The following is a 25,881-nucleotide window of genomic DNA, read 5'->3' as shown; positions in this document are numbered from 1 at the left end:
CAGCAGCGGCTTCCAAAGGGCCAGTTTGGTCTTTCATAGTGTCAAAGTCTTTCTTGAACAAGGCACGCGTGTGAGATGTCGAATGTCGTAGATGGTAACCACGGCGTAGATGGTAACACTAGGAAGCCATGCATGGTTACATCAGCACGGGAACTTAAAATTGGCCACTACCAATGGCAGTAAACATCGCGATATACATAGCCTCTATAGACTGCTAGGTAGTCCCTTCGAACAAGAACCGATGCGATGGCATTCGGATATAAGGTAAAATGGCGCTGGCTTTGTCTAAACGTATCTTTCTTTTATTTACAACCGAAGTTTGCTCAAACGTAAGTCTTGATTACTAAAATTTATGAAGATTTTTACTATTTAGTGGTTTCATAATGGTGCACATCATAAAAAGAGCAAAATGAGCACTACAAAGAGTCAAATGAGCAATGAAGAGAGCAAAATGAGCAACGAAAAGAGTAAATCACGAGCAGTGAAATACGTATACATGTCTATGTATATACATTATATAATGAACGATTTCATTGTTTCTTGTCATTTAAAGGTCATCCTTCCAAGGGTCAACATGAATGTTATTTCTGCAGTCAAGCCCAATACTTGTCACCAGTGTGACAAATGCTTTGGACGGAAGTCTAATCCAGACAGGTACATGGAAAATATCCACGTTGAGGAGGAATCAGACATGAATAAAATTGATGATAATTCGGAACCTGTTGAGGAGGTGGATGATGAAACCTCGGATGAAGATAGTTCAGAATTGGAAAAACTGCAACCTACCAAGATTGGCTGACTGAAGCCAGAGAAATAAATACGGAAATGTGGGATGAAAAATATGACAAGTACGTCACAAAGGCATGGATAAAGGTCAAGCAACCATAAGAAGTTTCTGTCAAGTTACCTACATTTGAAGGACAATGAAACTCACCAGGACATTGTGGATGATCTCCAAGAAAAACTTCATAAAGGCATGAAAGTCAACAAAGCCTTGAATAGTTTTGCCTAAACATGCTGATAAATTTGACGGACGTTTTCAGCTAAAGGACTAAGACGAAAACGATTAACAGATACTAGTATTAATTTGAGACTTAATTATGGTTCCCAAAACAAAACTTGTACAAATAGTGTTCTGATATAAAATTTTACAAAATTCTGGTAATCGCTCTTGTAGCAAATCTTAAAATTAGTAAGATAATTGTAAAAAAAATCAATGATGAGAAAAAGAGAAATTAAAACACTACTTAAACCAGTATGTGAAGTCTATTGAATTTGTTCTGTGTGTTACAACAATACAACTTACATAATGTAAACACCAGTTGAGCTCAACCAAAAAAAAAAAAATAGAATCGAATAGTAATAAATTTAATGAGATCTCCTGCATCAACCCCAAGCACTACCTTGCTTACAGTCTGAAACAATTTTCAGTTATGCTCAGTTCAGTGGTTCAATCACACCACATGGGGTGGAGCCTCTCTTGAGCCAGGAGCAGCCAACTCTGAACCTCAAACCGTCCACATCTGTCCGGCAGTTGCTACATTGTAAGTCCACATGGAACAGCAGTCCACTGTGTGCATGTTCATACATACGGCTCTTGCACACGTATACGCAGTTCTGGCACAGTACATCAACAGTCATCACTGAGGCTGGATGCGCTGCCTCACTTGTGAAATCCAAAGCTTGAACTCAGCACACACCAACAGCGGTGAGGTCTAACAGGAGGTGAAAGCCTAGAGAGCCAAATAAAACAAACACTGTATACATGTACATATACATGTATGTGATGATGTACACACGCTCTCTTTCCACTGATCAACAAACTTATGAAGTAATTATTCTCCAACGTATTAGTGGCATTTCATACATGTACTGAAATTATGAGTCCAGCAGTGCACCTGGAATTTACGGGTCCCAATTAAGTGACAGCTACATAAACCTTGCCCTTCCACGTGCATCATGGTCAGTGACCCTTAATATGCATGCATTACCTTTAAATCTTTCTCTCACCTGAGAGCCAGTGAGAACACGCAAAGAATCAATATAGTTTGCTGAATAAATTGGAGATGACACCGTTATAACCCAGGCTGATTTGGGATTATTATATGACTATTTTCTGTCAGAGCTTTCGCAAAACATCAGGAAACACGGCGGTCATCGCGCGCGGTAACACGAAGTGTAACGCATGGTCATTAAAATATCGCAAGAGGGCGCACTAACACAGCACAGTAGGCTACGTTACCCCCCCCCACCTGGTGCCACGGACAGCCCATTTGGTCAAAGCATTATCCTTATCATTACCCGGCGGCACGTACTGTCCATTGTACTGTATGTCTAGGGGTTATCGCTTACTGCCTTTTGATTACTTTAGCCTGGTGGGCCAGTCAGTATTTTTTCCATGGCATCACGCAACATGATACCCATTGTATATTTTCATGATGATATTTCATCCTGTTGTGCAATAATGTCACAGAAAAGGTCAATGTGTATGTTACATTCTGATCCTTTGCCTATTCATCCCATACAAGAGGTCACACTACACTTTCCGACCCTATTTCTATCCCTTACAAAAGGTCATCTTGTGCCATATATTTTCATCCCTACACATCAATGCTACTCATATCTATATTATTATGCTTGTGCATAGTCATGTGACCTTTTTCATATTTCTGTTGCAAAGGTCAAATTGCCAGACTGCCTCCCACTACTCGAAATACAGCTGATCCACCCTTATTTTTTTAATCCTTAAATTATGTATTAGAAATCCCCTCCCGTTAAAATAGTTTCCACAGAAAATGATTTGTGTATAAAGAAGTTAGAAAATTACGGAGAATTTTCAGGAAACCGAAAGTTATATTTTGGAGAGAGACGATGACAGGACAGCACGGGCATAAAGAATTTCACGCATTATTGGAAGTCCGTGTTTGTTGCATATATTGCTGCAGATTGCAAATTGTCAAGGTAAGTATTTCTGCCCCCCCCCAAAAAAAAAATAATTTCAGAACCATCTCACAACTTCGAGTATACGAAATCATCTTGGAAACCCAGGCTGCAGCGGTGACTAGAACTGCTAGCCAGTGGCTGGCGGTTTTATACAAAGCCTATTCCGAGATGATAGATTGAGAGGCAACCTCGTGTAATCATGTAACAGTCGTAAGGCAATGTCTGTGTGTCTCACGACGAACAACGCCTTTCCGGCGCAGGGCGAACTTTGTTCTTTGACAAAGTCCACGTAACTTTTGATGACGACGTGCCGATTGACTGCAGTTTGTTTATCGACGCTACGGATTGCACGTTTCACTTCCTCAACGGGCAAGTTTTTGCTGGGAAAAATGGCGTTCATGACGAATGCTGTCATTGTGTGTGTGACTGCAGTTCTCGTGGTTTACGTGCCGGAGCTGTGGACCAAAACTCGTCCTATCATCACTGGAGGAACCGTGCAGCAAGGATTTGAACCTGTAGCCAAACTGTTCAGGTAACGAGAGTTCAATAAGACCTCGGATCGACTCTTTACACGACTACACTCGCCGAGTAAGATTTACCTTATGAGTTCTCGAAAGAGTTCTAGAAAGGTTCCACCATCAAAGCTGGACCCTCATGGGAGGGTTGGGCAAGAGTGTCATCAGGGCAACTGGCTCACTCTTAGGTCAAAAACAGTTAAATGGTTTTGAAATTGACCCGTTGCTTTTAAGCTACAATATTTATTTTTATCAGAGGTTAAACTGAACATAAATTGAGGCCCATGGGAGAAGTATAAATAACTTAAGAAATAAACTTCAAATCATGATTCAGGATAATAAAAAAGGCACAAGCAGACAACTTTATTCTTTGCTTAACATTCCAAAAACAGAAATTTGCAAGACCGGAGGAAAGATACAGGAATTTTCTAATCATTTTTATTTAAACTCTGGTGCTTCTGAGATAATTACAATTGTCTTTCTCAGTGTTTTACTCGTTCCAAAATTTATTTTTTATTCTTTTAGTAGCAAATTTTAAAGTTTTACGATGTGGTCCACTTGCCTCGGATGTGGCGGCCTAGTGGTCCACTTTTGGATGAATTCCTAATGAGTTAATATTGTAATATAAGTTTTATTAATGTAATTGATTTCAGCTGTTTGCAATAAACAAACAAGTGTTTTGGTCATATATGAAGAGTAGTCTTATCCTTTTCCTGGAACATTGAATATAGTTAGAATCAAGAATGTGCTTAAGTGGTCCAGTAGCCTCAACTTCCCCTACTAGTTATGTAATACACGTATATGTATTCCGGTGCTTTAAACTTTGGAAACAATTTTCACTGTAAGAATTGGACTTTGGAGGGGACAGCAAATTGGCAGAATGCAGGTCGTTAGTGACTTTACATAATCACGCACACTCGGCTGAGTATAGTACATGTACAAGCACCCATTGGCTCACATATGTTTGCACTACTTCCGGTCCCGATGGTTCCTTGCCGCGCACTACGAGTGAAGTTCCCAAGACACTTGACACCGAGGAACCGGATTCGAGTTTCTGTCACTATGATGCTTGGCTGAATGTAAGGGAAAGCTTAAGTTCAGGTAAGGGCAATAGAAACAGGCATGCGAAAGGTATTTTTATCAACTATCAAAACATAAGGTTTTGTGTAATGCATTTCCATCAGGGAGAACTTCGAGACTGGAGTAGAATACCCAACAGGTGGTTCTGCGTTCTCAGTTTACTACAAAGGATCCAAGGTAGTGGACATATGGGGAGGCTATGCAGACACCGAGGCTGACCGGCCCTGGAACGAGGACACCTTGACCGTGGTGTTTTCCACCACCAAAGGTATTGAAATTGTGACCCTTAACAGTTATAATCCCAAAATCAGTGAAACAGAGGGTAATGTCCTTAGCATTTTTTGTGGTCAGTTCAGCTTTTAGTCTTACTCTTAGGACTCATGGTCGGTAAGGTGTAAACTTGCATTTGTCCCCACATCGCTTGAGCGCATGTGCCCCGAGCTGCATGGACCAAGAGAGGGGGCAATTTTCGTTACAAATATGGTTAAGAATAATGTGTAAATTATTTGTTAGTTGACCTGGGTTTAACATTCGTAGTTTTCCTAGCGGAGGATCTTTCCGTAGGAACTGCACTTCGCAGGTTCACAAACCAATATGACGTGCACGCGTTGCGGTCTCGTCGCTATCAACAAAATTAGCACACCCCACCAGCATGGCCTTTTTCAACCAACGGGGGGATGCTCATGACCAAGGCGGATATCTTGCACGCAAGAACATCTTTAAATCCCTCTCTTTGCTTCGTTAAAATAGAGTCTTCCCCACGTTAAAGATTTGCTTTCTTGCGTCTTCTCATCGACAGGTATGGCGGCGCTTTGCATTGCCATGATGGTTGACAGGGGTCTCCTAGATTATGACAAGACTGTGGCTTCCTATTGGCCAGAATTTGCCCAGAATGGAAAGGAAAACATCACAGTGCGCATGCTCATTAATCACCAGGTAAGGAGACCCAAAACTTTTCAAACATCTCGGTTTAAGCCACAAGTAACTAATTCGTCTGTATCTAGAATTTCCCTGTGCATTCTGTTTACACTTAAAGATGGTGAACTCCAGTTAAGCCAATTAGGTATTACATCCAGGTAATAGGCCTATGTTTCTCTAAGCGTGGATCAAACAGAGCTAAGCTTACCGAATACTGCTTGACAAAAATTTGCATTCGAAACATTTTCTTTCTAACGCACAAGTTCACCCAACGCCATCATACCCTACGTTATGTGGACTTTTCTTTATGCAGAGGTCCACACTATGTATGCCACGCCACATTGCCTGGAAGCCTAATATAGTTTTCTGCATTTTTAATGGCAGGCCGGTCTAGCTAACATCACGGACGACGACACGCTACATCTCTTGGGGGATCAGGATGCGTTGGGCGAATTCTTGGCGCGGCATTCCCCAGAATGGGAACCTGGCACCACTCTAAGATACCATGCTTTTTCATTCGGTCTGTATGCGAGCCAGCTATTGAGACGTGCCGACCCCAAGCATAGGACCCTGGGCCAGTTCTTCAAGGAAGAGATCGCTCAACCTTTCGGTATTTCATACCGCATTTGCGATTTACACGTTTATGTTTAGCTTTAAGAACTTCCTTCAACATTTTAAATCAAGTATACTTAGCTCATTTTCAAGTAACGAAAACATTTTAGATGAGGTCCAACAACAGCTAAATCCATTTCAAGATTATTTCTAAGATAATGCGGATATATCTCCACGATTCTTCTTGTTTATATAGAAATATCTCGTCGGCAGTAGAGACATCTTTGCCTGGCACCCTATCTTCAGAAAGATATTCCAGTGGTACAGGGGGCACGTGGGGCATGCAGCAACTCAAAAGCGACACATTAATTGTGAAAAAAACTTCCTGTAATTATTCTTCTGTCATCTGTAAACAGCGAGCGACAAACAACAATAAGACTTGCTTCCATTTTAGTTGGAACGTTCATAACACAATTAAGAACCAGAACAGTTATTGGTTACGACAATCAAAACGTACGGAAGCCCGTTATTAATGCCAATGTGCACTGTGCAAAAATATTGTTATGCAAAATAACGCGATAATATTGCAAAATAACTCAATAGCTTTGCGAAATAACGCAATAACGTTGCAAAATAATGCCTTAGTATTGCAAAATAACGCAATAGTTCTACGGACGCTTGGGGCAGATTCGCGCGGTTACTCAACATGAGTCGGATGTGTGCGCTGTATACCTGGGTGCAGGAGTATACTCCCCCGTTAGTGAGAACTCTTGCTGACCAGATGGTCGCACTCAAGCCGCACGAACACACCCTTGAGTGAGGAGTGCAGGTGATTTTCCGTGAGACAGTAATCGAAGAAAGCTAAGCATGACATTACGCAAATTTGTGAGCTTCTACTTCTCTGTTGGTTCGAGTTATGATCACATATTGTGGTTTTTGGCAGCAAATCATGGTATCATCGTAAGTTTAAGGACCGGAAAATGACTTTGGCCTATTACGGATTGTCCAGGAGAAAGAACAAGACATCAATTGTTGATCTGGCTCTTTTCACACTGGAGCAGACGCAGAGGATGCATTCGAAGGAGCTACTCGTGTTAACACGACACTGAACGTTCGAACTGCTGGAGTACGACCCCAGGGTCAACGAGACTATACTTTAGCTAACGGGGGGGGAGTACGGTATACTCCTGCACCCAGGTATAATGCGCATGCATCCTATTAACCGGAGTAACCGCGCGAATGTACCCCAAATGTTCGTAGAACAATTGCGATGTTAAGCAAAGTTATTGCGTTATTTCGCAGTACTATTGCGTTATTTTGCAGTGAAAATTGTTTTGCATAGTAAATTCAAGTTGGCACTAAGGGGCTTCCGTAAAAACGTTAACCAAGCTTGATTTTTAAATTTCGGCTCACGATTTTTGTGCACTTACAGGTATTGATTTCCACATCGGCCTGCCTCTGGAGTTGTACCATCGCTTCCCACGTTTGAAGGGAGCCAGCCGGTACATGTGGTTCAAGGAGCTGATCACCAACCCGGTCTTCGGAAAGATAATGTGGCAAAGCCTGGCCAGTGGCCTTAGCGCGTCTCTGAAGCCAATACAGGTGATTAAAGACAAACTCCGTGTTGTTCACAGCACTTTCATGTATAGCGTTTTGCCCTTCAGAGTACATCAAAGGTGTCAGTGGACCAATAATATTACGCTCCTTCAGTTTGTCTGGGATGTATCAATTGCCTGATTTTCTTGATAGAAATTATACCAATCAAAATGTTCATTTTTTTTTAGGAATTGTGACCTCTTTACTTTCAGTTTGAAGATTACATGAGTCCCGAGAGACTGATTCTTGAACAGCCGTCGGTGTCTGGAGTAGGGACGGCTCGTGCTATTGCCAAAGTCTACGGGGTATTGGCCAATGGCGGAACCACAACCAAGGGTCAAAGGTTGCTCTCTAATGATGTCATAAAGGAGATTATCGCCGAAAAAAGAACTGACAAATCTTTCCAGAAGCCGACCGAATTTCCGATTACCTTCAGCCTAGGTTTTGTTAAATCAGAGTATAAGGTAAGAATTTCACCTTTTAAACGAAGTTGTCGGTTGTCACAAGGCTATGCAGGATCAAGTCAGACAAAAGGCATGATACCTGTTACCGATTTCTTTCCACAGGTGATCTCTTCAGTGATCACGTGATCACTCCTGAGAGGGCGATAAAGCCTCTAGGTGATCCCCTCCCCTTCCAAAATGCAAATTTAGCTGGACATCTGACCGCTATGTGTTACCCGCTTGGCGGTCAAACCAAACCACACGGATGAATTCGCCTCCTTTCCACAATAAATTGCATGATTTTGCCCAAATGTGAGGAAATTTAGTCGCCACCCCTATCGACCAACAAACCCAGTGAACAAACATTCTGTTGATTTACTACGAAAAATTACTCAAATGGAGAGAAATCTAACATACCTTTTCTGCAATTTAACGCAAAAATGACTTATCGTGAAAAGAGCGAAAAATAAAACAAAACGTTGTCGTTTCTCATATCGAGAATTTCTGTTCAAAACACAGCACCTGAGAGACACAAAATAAGTTAGAAAAGTGTCCATTATTGTATGAAACCTGACTTTTCAAGACAAAATAATAATAATGACCTATAAATTTCGCCACTTGAAACCTCGTTTTCATCTCCTTCTAAAGGGGGCTCAGCGATTCGGCCACTCAGGAGCAGGGGGCATGCACGGCCTTGCCGACCCGCAACGCAAGCTCAGCCTGGGCTACGTCTCGAGTTACTCTTTAGTCTTTCTTGGGAGGGGCGATAAACGCTTTGAACCGCTGCAGGAGGAAACATATAGGTGTATTGAGAAATTGGAGTCGACATAAAGTCTCTGTCGAAGTCGAAAAGGCTCAGAAAAATTTCTTTGTCGACCCATTTCGGCTCTGTGTCGTTCGGTAATGTTTCAAGAGTACGTTTTGTAGTTTTGCTGCTGTAGAATTCGTGTGTTCAACAAGGCCTCCCCTGCTGTCGTTGCACTTAAATCTCGACGTAGTACGCAACACATAGACTCCATGTTCTACCAGTTCAATAAATACATCCACATGTCAGGTATTCTGACAAAATATCCAATAATAAAAACCTTGTCAATTGTAGAACGGCACTCTATTGTTATTGAAACGTCCTTTTGCGTCATGGAGAACCTATGGGTAAATTAAAATTACACGTTAAAAAGCATTTGCAACGTCATTAAATAGAAGCAATTTAAGTATAATAATGGACAAAAGTAATTCCGTAATTCAGTTGACAGTGCCCTTACTAATAAAAGGGATTCAAATACACGGATATAATAACGAACTCACGTAACGGTTATTGAAAGCGAAAGCCCATAGGGTCCATGGATGCTACAGTAGCTAATAAATTATTTAAAAATATTAATTACCGTACGATAAGATATGCTCTTAGTCAACGCACTCAAGTGTGTAAACGCCTTCAATCGTGGACTCCCTATTGTTCCTCTTTTGTTCATACTTTAACTTTTTCGGAAGACCTCCCATATGTTTTGTACACGTTTTCCAACCGTGGACTCTTCGGCAACTGTGGACCCAATTGTCCCCTATTGTTATAGGTCCACGATTGAAGGCGTTTACACACTCAGCAACTCCACTAGTTAGGCAGAATAGGATTTTTTTTATTTAGGCTTTGTATAAGTAATGATATAATGGTCCAGCTATACGTAACATAATGCATGTAATTTCACTTAACTTTTGTTTCATCTCTTTTTGGATTGTATGCCGCTCTAGAGGGAAAACTATCAAACAAAATTTCCAGTTCTTTTTTAATTTGCTGCTACGCAATATTCCACAGCACGTACATCTCAGTAACACTAGTTCCACTCGCATAAAAACATTTATAGTTAAAGAATCAACTTTACAAGGTGCGCAAAATTCTCAATAAAACTGTTTTTCTTTGAGACAAAGCCTTAATGTGTGTGTCGTGATCGGAAATGTCCCTGCACTTCTGCGAGATTTTGCCGGAATCAGCCGACTGGCGTCCAACGGTTTCCAGTTATATTATACACAAACTTGATTCACGCAATAGAGAATGGCATGTGAAATAGTACGTAACACACTCTGCCAGAGCGTTTCAAACTACGTTTACCACCCGCAAGGTTCCGTGATTCCAGTGTGCACTGTTTCAGTTAGACCTTTGACGGCTAAAGGATGATAAAACATATGACGTTTCACACTTCTTTACTTTGCAACCTGTTCAAATATGTTCTTGTCGTCGTCGTATATATATATAGTTAAGTTAGATGTGACAACGAACACTTTTCAGTTTTGAAGGTATACAAAAGCCCAATACATTCAAGACTGTAAGAATATCTGTCTTTGATTTACAAATCAAAACAATCCCAGATTTGTTTTATAACGTCTGGCTAAGGATTTCCCTGAGGCATCAGTCTTTTGCAATAACAAGTTTTTACAGTTGGCGCAAACATAATCCAAGCCCACAATCTGAGTCTTGAGGCCAGATAGTTTAACTTTAGCATGAATTTATAAGAGCAATTGCATACGATCTTTCCTTTGATGTCATTCAGTTGGTGTCTCTGGTTGAAAATGGATTTGCTCATCGCCCAGTGCCCAAAGAGGGCGCTGGGAAGGGCTAATGGCTTTGCAATGTTATTGACCACATTCTGCACTACCTGTGACCGCCAGGTTATCACTTCCTGTTAGCGAAGCGTTTTCTTTTAGTTTTTGTTCTCCAATGGCAATGCTTTTGCACGGGCAAAGTGTTGGCTATATGATAAAACATGGCCTTGGTACAATCGCAGCATGGTAATTTATCTTCTACGTATCACTGATCACTTGTCTTTTGGCAATAGATTTCAAATCATTGGTTATCTTGATCAATTTTTGATGAACGAATAAAGTACGTGTAGTAAGTATGTTTTCAGAAATGGTTGCACTACAGTAAACAGACCATCTTGGAAAACAGTGCAAAATTGGACAGAGATAGTGCCGCCTAGTGACTCTCAAGAGTACGTTGGCCTCGCGCGTTTCACTGGAAATTCAATATTATTGCCAGAAGTCTACATTTCTTTTCAATTTTCAAAAGGGTTAGACGTGCAATTTTTGTCTTCTTCCTTCCACAAAAACATCCCAAACTTTGCATCTCAGCTTTGCATGTCGACCTATAGCCCTCTTTGCAAAATAAGCCCACGTGTTGGAGGTTATTTGGAACGAAACACCCAGAATTGGAGACCAGGTTTCTGAAATTTGCGATTTATAGAATAATCTCTATGACTGGTCACAATTATGGAGACTCTCATAAAAGAAAATGGGATCACAAAATGTTAATGAATTCACGCGTACAAACCTAGCGACTGGGTGGAATAAACCCTGATGTTCTTCCATCTTAATTCCCGTTGTGCCGTATTCGTTAGGCCTACATTAATTCAAAGTGGTTCTTACGCCTCGTCACTCATTAGAGCAAATGCAAAGTGCACAAATAACGAACGGGTTCATTATTTGTCTTTACCTGTGCACCAAGCACGGCCCATTCAGCCTCGTTCCTTTCTAGGCTTCCAGTTTATCGATACACTTGTAAGTCGCTGCTTGCAGCGACATGAATCTGGGGTCGTCGCCGAGGCCGAACTGGGAGCCGTAACTGGAGAGGTAAGACATGCCGAGCTTCCGTTGAGGGTCAGCACGGCCTTGCATGCCTCCAGCCCCTGGATGTCCAAACTGAGGTGACCCCTGAAGGGATATAATAACAAAACGAGCATGTGGACTACTCAAATGGAATTAGCGGCTCGTGGTGTAATTTTGTTCGGTTTTGATAACTGACATTGACAGCGTTTTTACATCGTTGCACATAGAAGCGTCAATATGTCTTACACCATCACTATTTCAGGATGTGTGCCTGCAGAGTAGAATGGAGGATACAGGGGTTCACGTGAAACCCAGTGCCAACTGAAAACTTTATGCGCCACATGTGACTGACAAAAATAAGGCTGCATCCGAATCTTTTGTCTAGAGCTAGGTCTAGGTCTTCGCTCCATTCGAAATGCGTGGAGACGCATAGACAATGGACCTAGCCGTAGCTCTGGAAGCCCGTGTCGGCACGGCCTGAGACCACGTTTTGGGAAACCTGAGGCGGCGCTGTCGAGACATATTTTTTTCAGCTAGATGGTCGTATCCATCCACTATTTTACCTCATGTTTGTTTTGGCATCATCCTCTGGACTGATAATATTTTCACACCAACAAAAGAACAATACAAAAAGGGTGTAAGTGAAGTATTTTGTAATGGGCAGTGACTGGATTTCAGTTTCGTAACCAGACCCTCTGTTGAGGTGTGACCCTACCTCGTACTCGCTGATGAAGAATCCGAGATTTATGACGGCAGGAAAGCCAACAGTCTTGTCTAGTGAACCGTCATCTTTGGCCTCACTTATGATTTTCTTAATGGCTTTACTGGAGAGCAACGTTTTGCCTTCCTTGGTCTTCCCTCCGTTGGCCAGAATTCCGTAGACTTTGGCGACGGCCCGCGCCGTTCCGACGCCGTATGCCGACGGTTGTTCCAGGGCCAGCGTCTCCGGGCGCAAAAAAGCCTCGGGCTGATTAATTAAGTAAGAAAGTCTCATGTATCGGTTTGATGGCCAAGTAACTTACCTCTCATTAGCGAGATTTACCAATTGACCCACAATTCTCAAATCAGTGGCTGAAGTAGATTTTGTTTTTTGTATGTTTGACGAATTCCTCAGACCTTCCCACTACTTCAACGGGATACATCATAGCGCACATTATCTGTAGAAGGCATAGGTTGTTCTGGGCAGGAAGAGTTGAGGAATTGGCAAAGCTCATCACTGATGTCAATTCCTTCGGCCTAGTTTTTGAATGGTGGGTCACAACATGATATGATGTTAAAACAGCAAACAAACTTGTACATTATCGGAGATGTGCTTCGTAAGAAAAACCGACACTGTTTAATTTAACGACAAGTGTTACAATACAAAAGCATCAGTCTTGATGGTTCTGAGCGCAAATGAACAACCTATCAGACGATGGGTATCGCATACATCAGTCGCATCGAATATATTAAGGTTGTAACTCTGTGGCTGGTTAATCAATGGAAACTCCGGTGATGCATGGTTAAAAGGGTGGAGCCATGGTGGAGCTATCCTCGGCGTTGTACACCCGGTGTGAAACTTGAAGGTTTTCCCCAGTGGGTCCAAAGACTTTATTGTGGCACCTAGTGTTAAATGAACCGATCAGCCTAAAGGTCCGATGATTTTAAAAACTTGCCAAAGAATTCTTGCAGTATATCTTTGAAATCATTTGTCATTTGCGACCATGAGGAAATTTGCGGTTGTCGTTTTCACAAAACTCTACCGTTACAGATCACATGAAGTAGCGTCAGCGTGAAAGCTTACCGCCACCGTGTCCCCATTTGATTCTAAAATGATTTGATGATTTGAAAATTGTCATATAACTCTCGCAGGAAATTGTTGAGATCATGCCACGTGCAGCTATAAAGAATAATTTTTGCATATAAAAAAACGTCACAGTAGAAGCCTACCTCCAACGTGTCCCCACTTGATTCTAAAATTTTCGGAAGATCGCTTTTTCCTGTAGCCATGGCCCACATCATTTGCCGGTTTAGGGGACTGGAAAGCCCCTTCAGAAGTGACAGTATAAAGTTGCCAGAATGTCCCACTAGTCGTGCGACACGGTGGAAGGATTCCACTGGAAGACCGATGTGAAAATCTACGTCTGTAGGATCAATTTGAACGAGGGTTAGACTGAGTTGGGAGTGAAGACTAGCGATACATAATAAGAAACCATAGGCCTGCACCAGATCACCCACTCTTACACAGCTATACTTGTGGGGTATTCCCTTTGTTCTCGTGTGAAAAATGCATGCAAAAACATCTAGTACATGTATTACCAAACGGTTGGGCAATCTCTTCTTTGAAGAATTGGCCCAGAGTCCTGTGCTTCGAGTCAACACGTCGCAACAGCTGACTGGCATACAGACCGAACGTCATAGCATGGTATCCATGTGCCGTACCCGGCTTCCACTGCGGGGGAGCCCGCGCTAAGACATTGCCCAATGCATCTTGGTCCTTCAGGAGAGCGAGGCTCATTTTCTCAGGAGTGTAGGACAAGCCTGCCTGGATTAGAAAACAAATATCTACTTGGACATTTGAAAAGCAGGGGGGGGACACCATATCACACTATATAGGGGGCGATGTTCATGATAAAGATGTACATTTCTAATGTGTACCCAATTCATGCAGAAACTTACATCAAAATGGTATATTTATGGCTTTTTATACCTGGTTTCCCTTTTTAATGATTTTGCAAACATTTTAGCTATTGGGAAATCCTGAAAATTCTTCGCAATGGGCCGACGCTTTAATTTTTTGGCTCATCAAAATAAAGTACGGGATGATTCAGTTGCCCATCCCCCCAACCTAAAAAGGGGGGGGGGGTACATACCCCCATCCTCAGGGATTGACGCCCGTAAAAGTACATAGAGTCCAGAATAGAGCCAGATTTCAGTCTACAAAATAACAGACCATAGTACTGATGCCCAAATTATGTTAAAGTCGTACGACCGTAACGTACTGCTTACTTGATGGTTAAGTAGCGTGCGCACTGTGATATTGTCCTTGCCATTCTGAGCAAATTCTGGCCAATAAGAAGCCACAGTCTTGTCGTAGTCAAGGAGGCCTTTGTCAACAAGCATGGCCATGCAAATACCTGCAATGCCTGCAAGTGGCAAACAGAGACATAGCACTTTAGAATTGTGCTGTATTTAAAGGCAGCTGATGGTACCAGCACGCAAAAGCTAGTATAGACGTCACAAGTACGAGCGCGTGTCTTGATCTCTTCTGGTAGATCTTCTTGCGCCTTGTCTAGTGAGCGATGGGGGATTTTTTTCAGTGACGTATCCAACGGAGGGGGGACAACTTAAAAAACTTCAAAATTTAATTTAATTATTTTTGTATTTGTTTGTGTGGGTCTTTTTCCAACTGAGATGACTTCATATAGGTGAGTAGGAAAGAAACTAATCGGCACACATGTATTTATTTATCAAATAAATAGGGTTTTTTCTCCCATTATTATGTTGAAAGTGCATTTGCTTATGAATTGCCCCCCCGAAATCCTGATATGCGGGAGAAGAGGCAGATTGAGAAATGAGTCTACAAAGTTCATTTTATGGTGTGGTATCCCACTCTCCATATTTTCGCGGCAGGAGTCATGCAGCTGCCGCCCCTTGCTGTTTTCGTTTCTTTTCGGCTGTTTGTTGGACTCTGAGGTGAATCCACCCCATGGCTCCGTTTATTTGCTGCGCCAAAGAAATGCTTTTGCCATCCGTTGACTCATCCTTCGTGGCAGAGCCTTGCCCAAGTCCTCGCCTGTGAGATGCTCTTATTTCGTATCATGTGAGTTCTTTTCTTATACACGTCGAGCACAATCACGGCCAACTTTTGTTAAACCCTGCCTGAACCCGAAGTGTTCAATATTCTCATTATCAAATCGCATTGTTTCATAGTCTTTAATCTTTTTATCATTTGCAGATCTTCGGATTGTTACTAATAGCTCGATCGTGAGTTCATTTGGGTGACGTGAGAAAAGCTCTGCAAGAACTCGTGAAGAACTCGACTAAAATACTCACTCATGGAGAGAGGCGCAATGAATTTTCGATCTCAATACCAACCTTTTGTTGTCGAATAGAAAACAGCCACGGTGTCCTCCTTCCAGGGACGATCTGCCTCGCTGTCGGCGTAGCCTCCCCAGATGTCCACGACCTTTGACCCTTTGTAATACACCGAGTAGGCGGAGCCGCCGGTAGAATACTCCACACCATCTTCAAAATTCTCCCTGAACAAATACATTTCACACCTCTTTAGCATCAATTATAATCAGTTATAGGACAACGGCACGAGGCCGTATGAATAGCTTGAAGTTTCTCCCGTGGCCACGTCACTAGATAGGCTTTTAAGTTTGTCTTCCCCTATAGCTAAGGAGAAAGGAAAAGAAATTCAACTTACGCCTTACTTGTGGCCCTAGTTAGGTTTGTTTGGAACTGATCGTCAGTTGATAATAAATGAGCGAAATAAGATGGAGGTAATCTTTTGTCCGGGTGACGTATATCTACACTGAGCAGATAACCGGTTTTTTTGGCTGCAAACGTCGATATAAAGAACACCAGTAATAAACGGCCAATAATGATAATCACAGTTTCGCAAATTCTTGTGTTTTTCTCCGCTGCCCACTCTTTTACCAAAACGGATCTGGCTATAATAAGGCGATAAGTTTGACATGCCTTTGTAACCTTGTCAATATACATGCCGTTTATGGTTGTAACAATAGATGGCTGTCAAGCAGACCACGCTACAACTAAAGCGCACTTGAACCCATAGGCCTACACGCCTACCATGTCAGTGCACCTTCGGGACTGCCCTCTGGACCCGTCCTGAGGAGCTTTTGCGTTAAAATGGCGAAGGTCAAAGCCTCTGAACCTCTGCACGAGGGATAAATGTTAACATGAAATCACTCCAGTAAAACTTGGAAAAATGTACACTGAAGACTGTAGCAACAACTCACATGACTGTCCGGCATCAACCCGCGCATACCGATCGTGAATAAGACTTTGCCTCAATAAACAGAACTGACATGCATATACTTATAGACCACCCGTAGCTAATCGCTGCATGAACTTAAATGAAACTTAATTTACCTGAACAGTTTGGCGACCGGTTCAAATCCTGGTTGCACGGTTCCTGCAGTGATGATTGGACGAGTCGTGGTCCACAGCTGCGGTAGGTATACCGTCAATACCGCAGTCGCACACACAAGAAAGGCAGTTTTAATAAACGCCATGTTTTACTATTGCCACGTACTAGTACCGTTGAAGCTGTAACGGTCTGTCGTCGATCGGAAAGGCGTGAACTGAGCAGGGCTAGGTCAACTTGGCCTTGCACAATGATTTAGCATTTTATGAACTGCATTTTGGACAACTGAATATCCTATCTCACGCTTGGCGTATTTGCATTTAAGTGACCTTGCTGGGTCTAACTCTCTTGCATTTTTGCAAGTAACAGACGGCTGTTTGATAAACCATAGCGTAAACGAGCGGGGCATCGCAAAATGGCCAACTTCATGGAAATGATACTGTCAAATGACCGGCAGAATCGTTAAAGAAAATTATTTCAGAGCTATATGTATGCCTACCCGTACATTATCTTCCTTCAATAACGCTCGTTTCATTACGAAGTGGATTTTAATGTCCATACATCTAACAGCCGCCCTCAGCAGAGAGGAACAGGTCTTTGTTAATTTCTATTTTTATTCCACATTATCTTCTGCGAAGTGCAAACTGAATATAAGATAACAAAATGGCTCATTGGTCATTTCATCTATAACCGTCTTTGTAGCTATAAAGACAAGAATTGATAGACTGAAGTTAAAGTCTTTTCATCCGCTCAACTCTCAGCATCGTTAACTGTTGCAACACCGATTAAAGTAAAAGTTTTTAAAAACCTTTGCACTCGGGACAATGTGCTCAAGCAATGTTATTCCGCCACACTAATGCGCCCAGTTGGTACAAACTTTTATGTTACAGCCACATTATCACTTTCTGTATACGGTGTGGACGTACGTAAACTGTCGAGTCACTCAGTTTCCACGTCGCACCCCGGAAATTGCATCAACGTACAACATGTGTAAAACTTTCTAGAAGAGAAAACGAACGTTTGTAAGTGCAATTTAAGGACTGATTATAAAAGGTAGCAGATGGCATTGGCATGCACACTCTATACACAAATAAGGTGAGATCAGAAGACTCCTTGTGTCACAGCATCATAATGAATGTAGGGTTTCATGTTGTTTTTCTCAAGGAACACGTGTATATTTTACTTAAGTTGCAAGGACATCCTGGAGGTCGCGAAGTAGAGAAATGTCTCCGGTCACAACAACTATAGGCTTGACCGCTGGCTGACCTGTCCCGTGGCGTATTATGCAGGTTAGACTTGAAACCAATTCGGTAATTGGCTGGGTGTAGTCCACCTTCCTCGCGATGTGTACGTGGTGCGGTTAAGCGGGTAGTTTAATAATTTTTTTAATTTGAAAAACATGTCACCAACTACACTGACAACCTGACCAGGAGGAGGACGCAACTGTTCATCTTGACCATTGTGAGGGGGAGACACGGCCCAACCAGCACGGTGCCTCCTCATCTGTGAGAGGCAGGCAGTAAACTTAGTGCGGTGGCCTCCTCGGTGCTTTGAACCTGTGGTATAAAACCCACCAGCTGTAGGTTTGGGGCCTAAAGTATGCCCTCCAAGCAACTGCATCATGGAACTTTTATATTGAGACCGTCTCCAGTAAGGCAGGGGCAGTGAAAGCTGTCTGGGCTTATTATCATTTCTCGCCGAGTTAATTGAAAACATAGCGAAGGATCCTATCGCCATGCTCACTAAAACTACCGTTTTGATCTGGTTGCTAACCAGAATTTGTCGACAGAGATGCTTCAAGTTAATTTCACTTCATGATTTTCAAAAACAAAACGGTCTTTAAATCTTAAAGTGGTCAGTTGTGTACATGTAATTTTGGTGCATTTTGATTTTCATGTCCAATTACGGCATAATGATAAAGTTCCAGCCGTAGTCGCGTCCATTGGCCCAGTACATACTTATTCCCTTATTCAAGATTTTAGTTAGAACATTTACTCACATTATGTTCTTGGTGGAACTAATGACGTGTCAACATTCAACACAAAAATTAACTTTTGTGTATCATGTTGAAAACTCTGTTTATTTTTAGCAGGTTATCCTTAAAACAAGGAAAAAATTCATGTCCTGTTCATTGATTAAATTTATCACATTCAAATTGGAAAATAACTGATTAATTGAGAACCGTGTGATGGGTAAGTTTTTGACACAAGTGTATTGGGTAATTTAAAAAAGTACAATTTATGCGTAAAAATATAACACAGAATTTGGGTTAAAACGGCGATGTGTAAAAAATTACTCAATTATTAAGTAAAAAGGGAACATGGTCGTTTGGGGGTAAACCATTTACCCAATATACTGTTGTGTAAAAAGTTAAACACAGGTAGAGTGCAATATTTCCACAGAAATGTGTTGTTTCATAAGATTTTCCTGTTGTGCAATATTTTTCAATAAACTGGCGACCATGTTCCAACTTTACTCTTGAGAGTGTAAAAGTTTTACCCAACATTGTGCAATTATTTTTAGAGTGTGTAAAACAGTGCAAAATCGGACAGCAATAGCGCTGCGCTGGGTATGACTCTCACAAATAACAGGTTAGCCTTGCTGTGTTTCACTGGAAATTCAAGATTATGGCCAAGAGTCTAGTTTCCTTCTCAATTTTATACGGGTTAGCAGGGCACATTTTTAAAATCGTCCTCCGAAAACAACCCCAAAATAGCAGTAAAACTATGCACTCAGCTATGAATGTAGCCACCCACATCTATGCAAAATAGGCCCGCTTCGAGTTGTATGGAACTGAATATCCCGAGTTGAAAGCCATTAGTCCAAAATTCGTGATTTATAGAAATATATCTACGATTGGTCCCAATTATGACAGCAAATACTGAACAAAGTGGCGCTTAGAAATATTTTGAGCGGAAGTTCTCCCATCTTCCCGTTGTGCCTTATTCGTTTTGCTTGCATCGACTCAAAGCGGTTCTTGCGACTCATTATGTGTCTCATGCCAGGCTGGGCAAAAGCCCAAATCTAAAGTACACGAATAACGGCTCGTTAATTGCGTTTTTTGCCTGTGCACCAAGCACAGCCCATTCAGCCTCGTTCCTTTCTAGGCTTCCAGTTTATCGATACACTTGTAAGTCGCTGCTTGCAGTGACATGAATCTGGGGTCGTCGCCGAGGCCGAACTGGGAGCCGTAACTGGAGAGGTAAGACATGCCGAGCTTCCGTTGAGGGTCAGCACGGCCTTGCATGCCTCCAGCCCCTGGATGTCCAAACTGAGGTGACCCCTGAAGGGATATTAAACAAAACGAGCATGTAGACCACTCAAATGGAATTAGCGGCTCGTGGTGTAATTTTGTTCAGTTTTGATAACTGACATTGACAGCGTTTTTACATCGTTGCACATAGAAGCGTCAATATGTCTTACACCATCACTATTTCAGGATGTGTGCCTGCAGAGTAGAATGGAGGATACAGGGGTTCACGTGAAACACAGTGCCTTCTGAAAACATCATGTGTCACACGTGACTGAGAAAATAAGACTACGTTTTGGGAAACCTGAGGCGGTGTTAACGAGGCAGTAACCTTTTCCAAGGCTCAGCTGATTGTATCAATACATTGTTCAACTTTAGCTATGGCTATTAGAGTTTGCATCGCCGAAAATATTTTTATCATTAATGCCGATAGAATACTAACTAAGGGTGTAAGTCAAGTATTGTTTAAAACGGAATTATTGAATTTCAATGTCAAAACCAGACCCTCTTAAAAGTGTTGACCCTACCTCGTACTCGCTGATGACGAATCCGAGATTATTGATGGCAGCAAAGCCAACAGTCTTGTCCAGTGAACCGTCATCTTTGGCCTCACTGATGATCTTCTTAATGGCTTTACTGGAGAGCAACGTTTTGCCTTCCTTGGTCTTCCCTCCGTTGGCCAGAATTCCGTAGACTTTGGCGACGGCCCGCGCCGTTCCGACGCCGTATGCAGACGGCTGTTCCAGGGCCAGCGTCTCTGGGCGCAAAAATGCCTCGGACTGATTGAGCGAAATTAGTCATGTGGTGAGTTGGTAGCCTAAGAACCGACCTCTCAGCACCCGCCATTCGAAAACAGGGCTGAGGTAACTGTTGCATGTTTGATCATGGAGGAAGGACTCAGGAGTTTGAAATAACCGGGCTATCTAGCCAATTAGCTTTCTGGCATGCCCGGCATGTCCATAGCCACAGCGCGGCGAATGCTTGCTACGCACCACCTGTTTCACAACCATAAGCCCCGGCTTTGTACCCTATGATCATCGCCGCAATGTTTCGCTGGTAATCTGCACCCTTAAAACATTGTATACTGCAGTATAGGAAGTTGAATATTCATGCCATCGTTGGTGCTTGGTATGATCTGACAACAACATCAAATTTAATGCTTGTGCAGTTGGTTTTATTAGGCTGTGTACCCAAAGTGTTCATGTGCAGTTACTGCCCTTATCAAGCGCTTCTGGGCTTATTTTGGGAATAAATAGCCAAGTTGTTTATAAGACTTTGTGTTTTATTTGAATCATTTTATCACGGAATTTGCATAAAAAGGTATTTTATGAGGTCTTATGATCACTCCTTATAACGAAACTGCGAATTTTGTGTTTCGTGAATTTTACGGTCCTGTGATGGTCACCATGTTGTTGGCCAGTCTTAGCCAAATTCCATAGACATTGCTAGGATATTACTGGCCCTACTTGTCCGGCCGAGTTGCAAGCAGTAATCAGGCATATTTTGGAATGTTAACTGTTGTTCGTCTGACCGGGCGGCGACGATCATCGAGCACTTCAATGTTCCAGAGTTGTAACTCCTTCTGTGTCCTTCCTCCGTGGTTTGACAAATTCCTCAGCCTCACCCACTGTATGATTAAACTCCAAAGGGATCCATGATAGTACACGTTTTATCAGCTGAAGGCTTTGATAAAGTTGTGTAATTTGTATTGCTCACTACTCTATTGCCGCATTAACAGTTAAGAAGCCTCTAGCCTAGTATTGGAATGGTGGGTTACAAAAAAACCTGTAATTTGAGACAGTAAACAGATTAAGGACCATATGAAAATTGGGAGGAGTGCTTCTCGAAAAAAATAAAATAAAAAATAAAAACCCGGACGCACGTACACTGTTAAACCTAACAACAAGTCTTAAATAACATATCGGTCCTGCTGGCTCCGTGCACAAATGAAGCAACCCATCAGGGGAAAGGATATCACACGCGTCATATCTCGCAGTGAATAAGGTTGTGGCTCTCTACCACTGAAAACGAGGTTGTTTGTGATTCTTGTGACATGGTTGGAGCTATTACGGCATTCTACTAAAAAAAGTTGTTCCTGGTGGGTCCTGGCCATTACAAAGCCACGATTGTGTCGCCTTGTGTGAAATAAACCCATTTTCCCAAAGGGTAATACTACTACTAATAATTTATTTGTCATACATATCAGAGACAGAATACAGACAAGTAAAATAAATAATATAAAAATAAGAAGAATAAAAACCGTAGACTTCCAAAATAATGAAAACCCTCATACAGTTCAGGACTGCCAAGGACATTTAAACAGAGGTGTAACAGAGCAAGTTTGATGATTTGAAAATTGTCATATAACTCTCGCAGGAAATTGTTGAGATCATGCCACATGCAGCTATAAAGAATAATTTTTGCACATAAAAAAGCGTCACAGTAGAAGCCTACCTCCAACGTTTCCCCACTTGATTCTAAAATTTTCTGAATGTCGCTTTTCCCTGTCGCCACCGCCCACATCATTTGCCGGTTTAGGGGACTGGAAAGCCCCTTCAGAAGTGACAGCATGATGTTAGTGGAATGTCCCACTAGTCGTGCGACACGGTGGAAGGATTCCACTGGAAGACCGATGTAAAAATCTATGTCTGTAGGATCAGTTTGAACGAGAGTTAGACTGAGTTGGGAACGAAGACTATCGGTACATAATAAACAAAAATCCAATTAAATAACAACCAATGATACTGAACACACATGGATGCGAAAACACCTAATACATGTATTACCAAACGGTTGGGCAATCTCTTCTTTGAAGAATTGGCCCAGAGTCCTGTGCTTCGAGTCAACACGTCGCAAGAGCTGACTGGCATACAGACCGAACGTCATAGCATGGTATCCATGTGCCGTACCCGGTTTCCACTGCGGGGGAGCCCGCGCTAATACATTGCCCAATGCATCTTGGTCCTTCAGGAGAGCGAGGCTCATTTTCTCAGGAGTGTAGGACAAGCCTGCCTGGATTAGAAAACAATTACAGTGTATCTGTACTTTCCAAATTCCAAAGAGTGAAAATTCACTCCTTCCGATCAAAACTCGAGACCCCCAAGACGAATTCGGTCGAAATGTCTTCCTTCTCATGCCTAGAGATTTCAATCGAGTTTCCACCAGAAGGAGTTCTTTTTCAACCTATTCCGATCGAAATTCACGAGCAAAGTCTAGTACCCAGTCTTAACTCATTCGTTGAAAAGTAAAGTACATATTTAAGCGTCCAGAATGTAGCCTAATTTTACTTTACAAACAAACATAGCATTATACTGAAGCCAAAACTATGTTAGAGTTGTACTGCTTACTTGATGGTTAAGTAGCGTGCGCACTGTGATATTGTCCTTGCCATTCTGAGCAAATTCTGGCCAATAAGAAGCCACAGTCTTGTCGTAGTCAAGGAGGCCTTTGTCAACAAGCATGGCCATGCAAATAGCTGCAATGCCTGTAAGTGGCAGAGACATAGCACTTTAGGATCCTTCTGTATATAAAGTTAGCTGCTAGTACCAGCCAACAGACTTGACATACCGTAAACCTCATAAACGCGGTTTTTCATCACTCGTTGATCTGCTTGCGGCTTGGCAAGTGAGCCACTGGCAGAAGTCCGCCTTGAGTGACTGAGGAAGTGTTGGAGAGCTCAATCTGATAGCCGGAAGAAGAGGCACATTGAGGACTGAGTCTACACAGTTCAGCCTTATTTGCACCCGGCTGAAGAACTGTTTTCGCCATCCATGGAGTCATGCTTCGTTGCAGAGCCCTGCCCTAGTCCTCGCCTGTGCAGGATCTTTCTTACCGGCGGACATATACCTAATCATTGGCAACCTTTGTTAAACTGTATCTGTACGCTTGAACTGTTTTCTCATTATCAAATCACAGCCTTGCATAGTCTGTATGTTTTATCATTTCTGTAATCTCGTTTGATATCTTCCTTGCATCTAAAATTCGGGCCTTTTGAGAAACTTACATTTTGACTAGCTTGATCGTGAGTTCACTCGTGTGACATGAAAAGGTCCTGCAAGAACTCGTGAAGGAGTCGACTAATTTACTCACAGAGGAAATTAGCAGTGAGTATTCCATCTCAATACCAACCTTTTGTTGTGGAATAGAAAACAGCCACGGTGTCCTCCTTCCAGGGACGATTTGCCTCGCTGTCAGCGTAGCCTCCCCAGATGTCCACAACCTTTGACCCTTTGTAATACACCGAATAGGCAGAACCGCCAATAGAATACTCCACGCCATTTTCAAAATGCGCCCTGAACAAATGATTCTCCTTAACATCAACCAGTGATACGACAGTAGCACAGGGTCGAAATCGCTTTTAGAAAATACCCCCTAGCCACATCCCCGTCTAGTTTTCCTTCCTTCTACAATTGGAAAGAAAAACATCTCCAGATATTCAACTATCGCCTTACTTACAGCTCTTGCCTTGTTTTAAAATGGTCGTCAGTTGATAATAAACGCACCAAAGGTCACAAGTTACCAGTAATCTTTTTATGGGTGACGTACATCGGTTATATCCACACAGTGCAGATTACAGGTGCAGATGTACTCTGGCAACTAATGAGACCACAGTTTCTAAAATTCTTGATTTTTTCTGCTTCCTCCTCTTTCTCCAGCATGGATCTCAGTGGCTATGATAGGGTAACATGTCTTGCCCTTGTAACTTTGATATGTCCTTTATCGTTGTAACAATAGATGACTGCAAAGCTGACAGGCACCCGCAAAAGCCCCTGCTGTGCGATTGATCATTTGGATTGCCCTCTGGACCCGCCCACCCTAACATCCTTTTGCGCAAATGACTTAAAGGTCAAAATCTTTAATGTGGAATCACTCCAGTAGAACGTGTAACATACCGAAAATTGGAGCAATACATGCAAGTCACGGGACTGTCGTTGACTGTGGCGTTAACTTCTGCATGTTGAGACTATGTGCAAGACTTTCCCGGAATAAACAACACTGACGTGCATATACATGTACTTACAGACCGTCCGCAGCTATTCGCTGGACGAACTGATAAAACACATTACCTGAACAGTTTGGCGACCGGTTCGAATCCTGGTTGCACGGTTCCTGCAGTGATGATTGGACGAGTCGTGGTCCACAGCTGCGGTAGGCATACCGTCAATACCGCAGTCGCACACACAAGAAAAGCAGTTTTAATAAACGCCATGTTTTACTATTGCCACGCACTAGTACCGTTGAAGCTGTAACGGTCTGTCGTCGACCGAAAAGGCGTGAACTGAGCAGGGTTAGGTCAAAGTAGCCTTGCACAATGATTTAGCATTTTATGAAAGCCATGTTTTGCAATTGCCACGTTGTACGTCCGTTTTGAAGCTTCAACGGTGTGTCGGTGATCGTAAGGCGTGAAGTGAGCAAGGCTAGGTCAAAGTTATGGTGTTCTATAGCCGCCAAAATTGCGTTGCGTCGTCCCGTCGCGTCGTGGCGTCGCCTCTTTTCTCATTGCTTTTATGCTGTGTTTAATACATTGTGTCGTGCCGTCTTGCCGTCGCATCGTCCCGTCGTGGCGTCACGTCGTGGTGACGGGGAGACGGAACGACGCGACGCACATTTGGCGGCTATAGAACACTATACAAAGTAGCCTTGCACAATGATTTAGTATTGTATGATCGACATTTCCGAAAACTAAATATTCACTCCCACGCTTGGAGTATTATTTTGTATTTAGTGACCTTGCTGGGTCTCATTCTCAGAATTCCCTCATTCGCTTGCATTAATGTCTTTTGCAAGCATTTACAGACAGTTTAAGTTTTCTCGGCCGCTCAAGTCTCAGCAACTGTCATTGTTAAAGTACCGATTAGAGTAATACAGTATCTAAAAAAAAGGAAACCGAAA

General features: G+C 42.4%; 3 protein-coding genes and 1 long non-coding RNA gene across 9 annotated transcripts; 2 read left to right on the top strand and 2 right to left on the bottom strand.

Moving 5' to 3' along the window:
• The first annotated feature begins 89 nt into the window (after positions 1-89).
• On the top strand, positions 90-1,899 carry LOC147796476 (uncharacterized). The gene is made up of 2 exons (XR_015427968.1): positions 90-264; positions 554-1,899. It is a non-coding gene; the product is annotated as an uncharacterized LOC147796476 (long non-coding RNA).
• Positions 1,900-3,258: 1,359 nt separating this feature from the next.
• LOC110982682 (beta-lactamase domain-containing protein 2-like) lies at positions 3,259-16,239 on the top strand. Of its 3 annotated transcripts, none has more exons than XR_015427923.1 (8): positions 3,259-3,475; positions 4,643-4,806; positions 5,338-5,474; positions 5,841-6,066; positions 7,441-7,610; positions 7,817-8,068; positions 15,257-15,446; positions 15,582-16,239. XR_015427923.1 is itself a non-coding variant. In XM_022241279.2 (8 exons), the coding sequence occupies exons 1-7, from the start codon at positions 3,333-3,335 to the stop codon at positions 15,380-15,382; spliced, it is 1,218 nt and encodes a 405-aa protein (XP_022096971.1). In that variant the 5' UTR covers positions 3,259-3,332; the 3' UTR covers positions 15,383-15,421; positions 15,582-16,239. The 3 variants fall into 3 exon arrangements, 2 of the variants coding, with proteins under 2 accessions (XP_022096971.1, XP_022096969.2); XM_022241279.2 differs by having other exon boundaries at positions 15,257-15,421; XM_022241277.2 differs by lacking the exons at positions 15,257-15,446; positions 15,582-16,239 and adding an exon at positions 8,696-9,976 and having other exon boundaries at positions 3,260-3,475.
• Positions 9,134-17,067, bottom strand: LOC110982681 (beta-lactamase domain-containing protein 2-like). The gene is made up of 7 exons (XM_022241276.2): positions 16,745-17,067; positions 15,722-15,885; positions 14,633-14,769; positions 13,943-14,168; positions 13,574-13,767; positions 12,360-12,611; positions 9,134-11,749 (listed from the first exon to the last, which is right to left on the bottom strand). Exons 1-7 carry the CDS (start codon positions 16,885-16,887, stop codon positions 11,570-11,572), a joined length of 1,296 nt encoding a protein of 431 aa, XP_022096968.2. The 5' UTR covers positions 16,888-17,067; the 3' UTR covers positions 9,134-11,569.
• Positions 17,068-18,739: 1,672 nt separating this feature from the next.
• Positions 18,740-25,570, bottom strand: LOC110982683 (beta-lactamase domain-containing protein 2-like). 4 transcript variants are annotated; one of them, XM_087147016.1, is made up of 7 exons: positions 25,056-25,570; positions 24,118-24,281; positions 23,337-23,473; positions 22,776-23,001; positions 22,444-22,637; positions 20,517-20,768; positions 18,740-20,022 (listed from the first exon to the last, which is right to left on the bottom strand). In XM_087147016.1, exons 1-7 carry the CDS (start codon positions 25,196-25,198, stop codon positions 19,843-19,845), a joined length of 1,296 nt encoding a protein of 431 aa, XP_087003142.1. In that variant the 5' UTR covers positions 25,199-25,570; the 3' UTR covers positions 18,740-19,842. The 4 variants fall into 4 exon arrangements, with proteins under 4 accessions (XP_087003142.1, XP_022096972.1, XP_087003143.1 ...); XM_022241280.2 differs by having other exon boundaries at positions 24,118-24,216; positions 25,056-25,193; XM_087147017.1 differs by having other exon boundaries at positions 24,118-24,392; positions 25,056-25,155.
• Between the last annotated feature and the right edge of the window lie 311 nt (positions 25,571-25,881).

The sequence above is a fragment of the Acanthaster planci genome, linkage group LG16, assembly GCF_054643075.1.
Source record: "Acanthaster planci isolate LZ-2023a linkage group LG16, COTS_SCS, whole genome shotgun sequence".
In the NCBI taxonomy this organism is placed as follows: Eukaryota; Metazoa; Echinodermata; class Asteroidea; order Valvatida; family Acanthasteridae; genus Acanthaster; species Acanthaster planci.
The sequence above is the reverse complement of the archived record's forward strand: the minus strand, read 5'-3'. Positions and strand labels throughout refer to the sequence as shown.